This window comes from Polypterus senegalus, chromosome 4, assembly GCF_016835505.1.
Source record: "Polypterus senegalus isolate Bchr_013 chromosome 4, ASM1683550v1, whole genome shotgun sequence".
Classification (NCBI taxonomy): domain Eukaryota; kingdom Metazoa; phylum Chordata; class Cladistia; order Polypteriformes; family Polypteridae; genus Polypterus; species Polypterus senegalus.
Window position 1 is genome coordinate 238,641,421 of NC_053157.1, and position 9,898 is coordinate 238,651,318.

A 9,898-nucleotide genomic window follows, 5' to 3' on the forward strand; every position below is an offset into this window, starting at 1 on the left:
GCTCTCACCACAACCGTCTGGTAGAACATCTGCAGGATCTTATTTCAGATGTTGAAGGACGCCAACCTTCTAAGGAAGTATAGTCGGCTCTGACCTTTCTTACACAGAATATCAGGATTGGCAGTCCAGTCCAATTTATCATCCAGCTGCACTCCCAAGTATTTTAGGTCAGCACCCTCTGCACAGTCACCTCTGATGATCACGGGGTCCAGGAGGGGTTTGGGCCTCCTAAAATCCACTACCAGTTCCTTGGTCTTGCTTGGAGGCTCCACTAAGTATTGATGTCATATCTCTGTTGGGGTGCCCACATTTATGCCGCTGTCTAATTTTGTTATAATGCATATTGCTTATTTTCTGTTAATCCAATAAACTTAAGGTCACTGCTGAAATACTCCTGTTTCCATAAGGCATGTCAGATATTAAAAGGAAGTTGCTACTTTGAAAGCTCAGCCAATGAGAAACAAAAATTAAAGAATTAAGAGGGGGTTCTAAACTTTTTCATATGACAGTATATGATATCCTCATTGTCTTACACACTTGAGTGTTTTATTGGTTGTCAGAAGGAAGAAGGAAATAATTATATTATATTATATTATGTTATATTTTATTATATTGTATTATATTAGACTAGATTTGCATAGATTAGATCAGTGATGAGCTGATCCTCCCATGAGGCTGTTGGACATCTCTATGCCTGCGGTTCTTGAAGCTGATCCTCCAATTAGCTGTGAACCTCCCAGCCTCACTGAAATTGCAAAGGTGGTGGACCAGCTGAGGGAAGGGAAGGCTGCAGGGTTCTGTGGTATCTGTGGGTGAACTTCTCCAGGTTGGTGGCCAGCTGTCCTCCTGGCATTGCAAATAATCTTTCCTTCCATTTTGGAGACGCACGTCATCCCAAGTGACTAGAAAACGGGACTTGTCATCCCTATCTGGAAAGGGAAGGGTGATCGCCTGGATTGCAGCAACTACAGGATGAAAACACTGCTCTCAGTGCCAGGTAACGTCCTTGTTAGGGTCATCCTCAATAGGATCAGTGATCAATTGCTCACCTACCAGCGACCGGAGCAGTCTGGTTTGACGCCTAAGAAGTCTACCATCGACTGCATCCTGGCACTGAGGGTTCTCATGGAGCGCAAACACCAATATCAACAGAGTTTCTTTACAGCCTTTGTCGATTTTCATAAAGTGTTTGAGTCAGTTGATCAAGCTGCCCTGTGGGACATCATGAGACTTCACGGGATCCTCTCAAGGTTGTCGGATATCATGGCCGCCTGTACACTGGTACTGTGAGTGCTGTGTAGAGAGGGGCAGACCCTCTCAGGTGATTCTGGGGTCCATCAGCGGTGTGTTCTGCTCTTACTCTGTTCAGTACTTGCATGGACTGAGTGTTGCATAGTGTCGTAGGGTCCAGCGAATGGGGGGCATCTGTTGGTGAAGAAAGATTCACTGATCTTGTCTTTGTTAATAATGTTGTGATTATTCACAGAGTCAATGAAGGCTCTGATCGGTGCAATCAAGAGACTGAGTGAGGAGTCTGAGTGTCTGGCCTTGTGAGGGTCCTGATAAAAACCAAACAGCCTTTAATGACTTCTTGGGCATGGGCATCAGCAGTTTGTCTGTGGAGAGAGTGTTGACCTCGTCGAGAGGTTTACTTACCTCAGCAGTGACATTCATATCTCTGGTGACTCTTCCTATGAAGTCAGTAGATGGACTGAGAGAGCATGGGGGTCATGAGGTGACTGGAAAGGGTTGTGTGGTTCTCCTTATATCTGAAAAATGATGAAAGTACAAGTCTTTAGAGTCCTGGTGCTCCCTGTTTGTGAGACATGAACGATATCTGGTGACCTGAGATGAAGACTGGACTCCATCATATGTGTCTCTTCAGAGAATCTTTGGGTCCCACTGGTTTGAATTTCTGTTGCTCCTGCAGTCCCAAATGAGGTACATGACCTGCATTGTAAGGGAGCTTACATCACTAGTTCAAGTTCAAAGTTTATTGTCATGTGCACAGTAAGGAAATATGTTTCCCAGTATAATGAAATTCTTTCTTTGCTGTCCGCACCAAATAACAGAATCATCATATAAAGATGAACATAAATAATTAGCAGCAGATAGACAATAAGTAACAGAGGCAGCGTAAAGTATAAAAACAGAATAGAAGTATAAAGTGTAATGTGCAGGTTGGTGTGTGATGGTCAAGACCAATACAGTTGTGTGAGGTCGATAGAATGAGGTGGACCACGGTTATAAACTCCAGTCAGTTATTTAGGATGCTAATAGCCTTGGGGAAATTTCTTTAGCCTGGAAGCCCTCATTTCATACTTCTATACCTCCTGCCTGAGGGTTGAAGTGTGAACAGTTTTGTGTTGGGGGTGAGTCGAGGCAGATCTCCTGCAGACTCTGCAGTTGTAGATGCTCTGCAGAGAGGGCAGTGGGGTCCTGTTGATCTTCACATCAGTCTTTCCCACTCTCTGCAGGAATCTGCGGACCATAGCAGTAGTGGTGCCGTACCACACAGTGATGCAGCTGGTCAAGATGCTCTCAACAATGTAGCTGTAAAAGATGCCAAGAGATCTTAGTCGACATACCAAAATTCCTCCGCTTCCTCAGAAAGTCCAGCTGCTGTTTGGCCCTCTTGACCAGCTGTTTGGTGTTAAGTGTTCAAGTGTAGTCCTCAGTGAGGTAGATACTATGGCCATGTGACGCAATTCCCAGAGGGTGATCCTTATTGAGGACTTGAGTGGCTGGACTAGGCCAAAGGTTCACCCACGTAACACCTGGCTGCAACAGATAGGTCAATTCTGGAGGGTGGGACTGGACCGCATGTCTGCCTGTGGGGTTGCCAACCGGGATCCCGTGCTGTTTCGTCATGTGGTGGGTGCGGTAACGTGCTGTACCAGTGTATGCTCCCCATCCCGACTTGATTGTCTTACCCCTCACAAAACCCCGAGAGTCATCAAATTCTTAAGCCACATTTGCTTTTTCGGTTTCGATCAAACCAGCTCCGAGGTCCCTTCATTTCACAAGCTTGTCTGTTTTCTCCTCCTCTGTCCCGGTCTTAAGATGAGAAGAATGACAGCACTTGAGTGTTTTACTGGTTGTCAAATGGAGGGTGGGAATAATTATAAACTTACATTAGATTAGATTCGACCAGATTAGATTAGTAAAAGGAAATCTCTCTGTGATGCGTAAACGGTATTGTTTCACTAATATCGGGCGGTTTGTCATTCGATAGGTGAATTCATGCTTAGACAGACTGGCTCATTTTACCACACAATCAAGCGTCGACCAACCACAGACATGTCGGCGATCCATTGAAGCACTACAAACGAATGAGGCTGGCGTAGCGGGATCGCGCGTTTAGCACTCACGAGGAGCGCAATGCTGAATCGATTTGTTTGTGTTCGCCAATCGATTCCCACTGTGAGGGACAGTTGTACGTTACTGTGCTGAGTGTACACTTGCTGGCCTAATTCTTCGGTTAGAAAGAACCGCAGCTACACCAGAGAGTAGATAACACCCTTCAACAGCTTGCTTCAGGTACTTTGATAGATTTGTATACATGTGTGGTATCTAAACAGAAATAAATGAATACAATAAGTGCATAAATACCGATGGAATACATATATGAACATAACTAATTAAATGTCAAAGTTACACAGTATTCAGCAAGAGCAATGTTAAACATATCTCAACTTTACGTATTGTTTAATCAAACCAGTAGGTGGCACTATTAACCAGAATTAAAGGTACAGCGTAATGCCCAAGACGGCATTCATTTAGAAAAAAATACCTTTACGTTTAATACTGAAAAAATCAACACATTTTAACGTCTTGTAGCGTAGAAAAATACAACTCATCTCTCCTCAAAGGTCAACAGTGCACAGACTTAACAATATGTTCATTCGCAAATAGCAAACATAGCCATAATAGCGCTTTTGTATACTTGCACTGAATATCAACATAAGTTGCAACAATAGCTAAAATATTAAGTTACAGTGAACACTACAAAAAATAAATAAATAATTAAAAAAAAAAAAAAAAAAACCTTTGCTGTTAACTTTTGTAACTGTGTGTTGTGCGTTACTGACAAACAAGCAGGTAGAGACTGTGAGCGCGTTACAATTCAGAAACAAAACGCCGTGCATAGTCTTGTGGGCGTGTCTTGACTCGGTTCAGCAAATATCAGGGAATTTTGTACACCCTGCTTTCTGTAGGACTTCTTTTATTGCTTCGTGAAACTACTCATGTAGTCATGACTGTAAAAATACATCGCCAAGTAGAAGTGTAACTGACTGGAAGGTTGAGATATGTGCTATAAAATGTAGTGGAATAAAAGTAAAAAGTTTCTGCAGATAAATCTTGTAAATAAAATTACAGAAAAAAAAAAAAACAGAAACAATTGTAATTCTACTTCGTTACTTTCCATCACTGCTGCCCGCTTGCCTTGAAGTGACCACTCAAATCATCATCCTTCTATATAAAAGCGGTCGGGTTTGTCCTTCTGTCCCTTGAGTGCTACGCAGGCGCGGAGTTTCACACACGCCCAGTCCATTTTGCAATGCACGATGGGATTTGTAGTTTCGTTTTTCCAGGTAAAAGATGATTTTCTACTCCAGACTGTGCGATATCTTCTTCTTCTTCTTTCTTAAGCGGTCGGGATTGTCCTTCTGTCCCGTGAGTGGAAAGCGTAGCGGTATTCTGCTTATCACAGGCTTACTACTTGCAGCTTGCGGTACGAAGCGACATGATGTGAGCAGAGTTCTGGTGCTCCCATCGTTCCCTTGCTTTTGTGCGCTGGAAAAATACACTAAATTATGTCTCTGGAAATAATTAATGTTGATGGAGTACAAATGCCACACCGCGTAGTAAATATCAGGGGGGTTCAAAAGGGCGACCTCAATATATAAAAAAGTTTAAATTTCATCACAAAAATAACAGAAACTACGAGTATTAAAGTAATACTGCTCAAATGCAATATAACCAAATTAATGAGTTTGTATAAAATATCAAATTAATCTACATATTGAATTGCCTTAAGTGGTGGTCAACTTAAAAGTCGGTCGCCTTAAAAGACGGGTCAGCCTAATATAAAAAAAATCATGACCAGTGTCAGCCTCTTACACAAAATATTTGACGAACAAAAAGCTTATTGCAAAGCAGCTCTACGCTCGGTTTATTATAGCTCCATTTTAATAAATGTTTGAAGACTTTTTTAAAAGTAATTTTATTCATTTATTTATCTTAATATGGGCTACATTTTGTTTTATCCTAGGACTCATCTCATGCTATACGCACTGCAAAGTCGTTGAGTGACAATTGACAAATGTTTTCGTTATTAACCCATCAGTGGAAATAAATACACTTGTGAAAAGTTACATACGGTAAACACTACATAGTAATTAAATCACCAAATACGAAAAAGCCCTTAAAAGCGGCTAAATTCGGACACGGACTGGTTCGTGGACAAACGCAAAAGAAAGGACAGGCACACGCATCAGTGAAAAAAAAGTTCATTTTGAAACGATGAGCCCCCTGTTCTACTTTCCGATGACATCGCGATGCCCTTGTGTGTGAGAAACAAAAGTGGGGCGAATCAACGAAGAGAAGTCCGCACTGCACCAGGGGTGGGAATTAAAGGATACAGAGAGGGCTTGAATACCATCTAAAGTAAAATATGTCTAAAAAAATCCCCTTCATTCCCCACAGCTAATGAAAAAAAAATAATAATAACAACTGGATTTGCGGCACGGTGACTGCATACGTTAACGAAAGAAAAAAAATGCCCGTTATTAGGATTCGCCGTTGTCGGGAAACTCATCTCCAAATACTAGAACATGCGTGCTAAACAATGAAATGAAATAAAAGGTTAAAATGGAATGCTAAAAAATGAAGAGAGAAAGATGAAATTGGGAAAATAGATGTTAAAAAAGTTGAACCACGAGAAAGTATGTGAAAGATAATATTTTTTATGGAGGTTTTTTTTCTTCTACATCATTTCGGAAGGAATTTCAATTAAAACAATACGGCTGAACTAACTTCTAGTCATTTAGTTTCCAAAATTCAAAAACGTTGTGAATTAAAAAAAAAAACATTCAGGAAGACCCTCTTTCTTCTGATTTATTTATCAGTACTTAATTAACGGGTCATTCTAAAACCTTACAAAGCCCTTCTTTAGACATACTCGTACCTATAGCTGTCACGTTTCTCCTTTTTTTTTTTTCTTAGTTGAGATTTCCTGATTTCCCTCACTAAATTAAAAGATCGCACTGCTGAGCGGTCACTTACACGCAGTCTTCTACTGGACATATCAGTCCGATGCCCTGACGTGCTGATTGCTCATTAAAGCCGCACGAGCAGAAGGAGTGCCTCAGACTTCCCGCGCTTTCTCACTAACGAGTCACTTGCGCGGGCCGCAGCCGCTGATGATTTAAACCTGCGCTCTCTTGTTCATGTGGTGTTTCTGTTTGGCGAATTCACAGCATGGCACGTTTGGATTGTTGGTGCTTTTTCTGGCTGGTCGTTTGCCTGATGGGGGTGCAGTTTGTTTATGCGGCGTCAGGAGACTTGACCAAAAAATGCGATGGTGACAAGATGATGATGCTGTCAATTGCCGGCTCTCCGACCGTTTTTCTTCAAAGTGAGTGTGGCGTGTCCTCGGTACTTGGACTTGTTAGCTCCTGCGTATTCCAGTAAAGCTAGTAAACTATCTTTTTCAGAGACGAGTGTTGGACTGGTAAAGGTGACCAACAATCTCCCAGGAGTTGTCATCCGTGAAAAGTCTGGCCGCACCACACTAACTGTGCCCTTTTCTTCAACGTACGGTTATGCGTCTGAGAAGGTGAGTAGCGCCGACGTTTCAGCTGTTGGTTACTGTTTTTTAAATTAAGCTGTATGTCATTTGTGGTCTGAGCCTCTTCTGCTCACTTTAGAGCTCCCAATACGTCGTGACCATTGCCGTTGGATCTCGCGCAAATCTGAAAACCTTCACATGCCCTAAGCCAGGTATGCTTCTGTTCAGGGTTGGAACATGGAGTTTTTTTTATATATATATATATATATATATATATATATATATATATATATATATATATATATATATATATATATATAAAAAAGAGTGTGGGTTTTTATTTTTTTTAAAAGGTCGTCGAGTTCTTAAGCTTCCGTCTGATAGATGTGCCGTTGTGGACAGCGAGAAGCTCCCTTGTGGAGGGTCTTCATCCATCACTCAAGCAGACTGTGAAGCCAGCAATTGTTGCTATGATTCAAGCAGCAGCACCAGTCCATGCTACTATGCCAATGATGGTGAGTGGTGGGAGAGTGCGAGTGAGCAAAGGTGGCTGCTACTGGATATTCATGCTTGTGTTTGGTTTGGCCAGTGACTGTGCAGTGCACCCTGGATGGCCAGTTTGTGGTGGTGGTGTCTGAGAATGTGACCCTTCCTTCCCTGGATCTTGGGTCCATCCAGTTGGTGGACAGCAGTTCCCCCAGCTGCAGCCCTGTGACCAGCCTGTCCAGCTTTGTCATGTACCAGTTTCCAGTCAGTGCCTGTGGCAGCACAGTTCAGGTGAGACTCCATCTTGGTGATGTGCAGCAGCAAGCACTCTGTCAACCATAGGAAGCCAGAGAGCTGAGTAATCAGATCTCTGTATTAGACCTGATGGCTTGTGGTGGATCTAATATTAGTCCTAATTCTGTAGTTATTCTGTCCTAGTAAAGGGGATCAGGTTTGTTCTAAAGTTGTTGGACCATAAAGACCTTAGAAATGTCTTGCTGATGTGCTAGAAATGGAAATCCCCTGCAATGACTTCATAGATTGCACTAATTCTAATGTCCCTGTTTCAGCTTTCTGGTGGCAATGTGACTTACCAGAACACCATGTCTGCTGCCATTACTGTGAGGAGTGGTCCAGAGGGCTCCATCACCAGGGACAGTGTCTACAAGTAAGGCTTCTGAACCTGCTTCCTCTGACCCTAAATGTGCTCTACCTGCTATGATGTGGTGTTTCTCTCCTCAGGTTATTCTTCCAGTGCACCTACTCGGGAAGCCAGGATGTGCAAGTGGAGGCTGAGGTGTATACTGTGGCGCCACCTCTTCCAGTAGTAGAGCAAGGGCCATTTGACCTGGAATTGGTCATTGCTACAGGTACTGTTGGGTGGGGTCCATGATCATTTAATTTCCATTCCTTTCACAGAATGGTTTGAAGGTACAATAAAAGCTGGTAGATTTGTAGTTCCGAGAATCGTATGGTTAGCGTATGCAATTTCCAGTTATTTTCTGCTCTTTTCCATGGTCAGATTCCTCCTATGGCTCCTACTATGTGGATGCGGACTACCCAGTGACCAAAACTCTGAGGGATCCTGTGGCTGTGGAAGTGCACATCGTGAACAGGACTGACCCTAACCTTGTGCTGACTCTAGGGGACTGCTGGGTCACTCCAGGACCTGCTGCTTCCAGCCAGCCCCAGTGGAGCCTTCTGGTGAATGGGTAGGTGACCACCTTGTGGGAGGGTGAGGTGAAGAGGGTGGCTGGTCCGTGCTAACTGGAGGTCTGTTTGTCCCAGGTGCCCATACGCAGGGGACAACTATTTGACTAGCTTGGTGACGGTGGACAGCACATCTGGAGTAGCCTACCCAAGTCATTACAAGAGATTTGTGTTTGAGATGTTTGCTTTTGTGGACCCTGTAGCTCGGCAAGCCTTGGCTGAAAAGGTGGGTGTTTTTGTGGCAAAGGGTAATCCTGCCTTGTTGTTGCTATGGTCTTGCTTGAAATACTGTGATGGGCTTCAGTTTGGAGATCGGTGTATGGATACAAACCAGTGACATCCGAAGCTTCTCTGCTGTGTGGTTTCATGATTTGTGTCCCTGGCTTTTCTCTGTAGATCTTCATCTACTGTGTTGCTGCTGCCTGCTATCCCTCTGCCACAGACCCCTGTACTCAGAGCTGCCCTGTAAGAAGTAAGTAGCCCGTGGCAGTTTTTGGCTGTGGTGTGTGTTTTGTAGGACAAGGTGTTGCTGTTAATACAGTAATTCAGTGCCTTGTAATTGATGCTTTGCACACTGGTATGGAGACTGCTTGTCTCGTAGACATGGGGTGTGAAATCTGGTTGACTGCCTGGTAAAGGGGGCTCGGGGTGTGAAGCTAAACTTTTTTTTTTTTTTTTTCTCCCAGGATCTGGCAGAGCTGCAGAAAAGGTGGAACAAATTGCTTCATCCAGGAAGAATGTGCTCATTCACAGTGGTCCTGTGGTTTTTGAGGCTGACGGTATGCAAACCTCCAGACTGGAGCAGAAAGGTAACCATCTTGATCCTTCTAGAGTAGTCCAGAGTTCTGCTTGAGGTCTTCATCCTTTACTGTATGGCTTGGAGAGTAAATGTCCTTTGTCTTCCTCCCACAGCCTCTCTTCCCACTGGATACCTGGTGCTGGGAGCTGCAGCTGCCATGTTGATGCTGATCCTGGTTTTAGCTATAGTTGCTTTGAGAAGGTTGAACAAGCAGAAAGTGAATCTGAAATTTTAAATAAAAGGCTCTTCATGAATGGTTGGAATCTTGTGCAGTTTTTAAATGGAGTGACACCTGGGGGTCTTGTGTCTAAAGCTCTAGCTGTCGATTTTTGGTTTATTATGAAATTGGCGGTGACCTACACTTCAGCCGTAAACCCACCCTTGAACTCTTTTGTTGCATTTATTGCTGGCCTCCTTTACTTATCACATCCCATCTTTGCCAAGTCTACTCAAGGAGTGCTTTTAATGCTGCGTAAGACTGCTTTCTATTTAACTCTGGGATGTGTCTGAGCTACCCTCTATACCCTGAGCAGCTCATGGTATCGCATGGAGGCTTTGAGCTGACATTCATCTACTTTTTCTGGGGTCTTTTGTTTCTAAAATGGGCAACT

The 9,898-nt window shown here is 43.3% G+C and overlaps 1 protein-coding gene across 2 annotated transcripts; it reads left to right on the forward strand.

Annotated features, from left to right (window-relative positions):
- The first annotated feature begins 6,436 nt into the window (after positions 1 to 6,436).
- Positions 6,437 to 9,541, forward strand: LOC120528247 (zona pellucida sperm-binding protein 4-like). Of its 2 annotated transcripts, none has more exons than XM_039752371.1 (12): positions 6,437 to 6,640; positions 6,720 to 6,841; positions 6,933 to 7,005; positions 7,147 to 7,308; positions 7,383 to 7,570; positions 7,849 to 7,946; positions 8,021 to 8,148; positions 8,301 to 8,490; positions 8,567 to 8,714; positions 8,885 to 8,960; positions 9,175 to 9,297; positions 9,401 to 9,541. In XM_039752371.1, exons 1-12 carry the CDS (start codon positions 6,484 to 6,486, stop codon positions 9,520 to 9,522), a joined length of 1,587 nt encoding a protein of 528 aa, XP_039608305.1. In that variant the 5' UTR covers positions 6,437 to 6,483; the 3' UTR covers positions 9,523 to 9,541. The 2 variants fall into 2 exon arrangements, with proteins under 2 accessions (XP_039608305.1, XP_039608306.1); XM_039752372.1 differs by having other exon boundaries at positions 9,372 to 9,412.
- The last annotated feature ends 357 nt before the right edge of the window (positions 9,542 to 9,898 follow it).

Excerpts from the sequence above, each read along its gene's own strand:
- LOC120528247 (XM_039752371.1), top strand. The coding sequence starts at position 6,484 with ATGGCACGTTTGGATTGTTGGTGCTTTTTCTGGCTGGTCGTTTGCCTG. Across the intron at positions 7,006-7,146 it reads CTTCACATGCCCTAAGCCAG|GTCGTCGAGTTCTTAAGCTT; the intron begins GTATGCTTCTGT and ends TTTTTTTAAAAG. Across the intron at positions 8,715-8,884 it reads GGCAAGCCTTGGCTGAAAAG|ATCTTCATCTACTGTGTTGC; the intron begins GTGGGTGTTTTT and ends TTTTCTCTGTAG.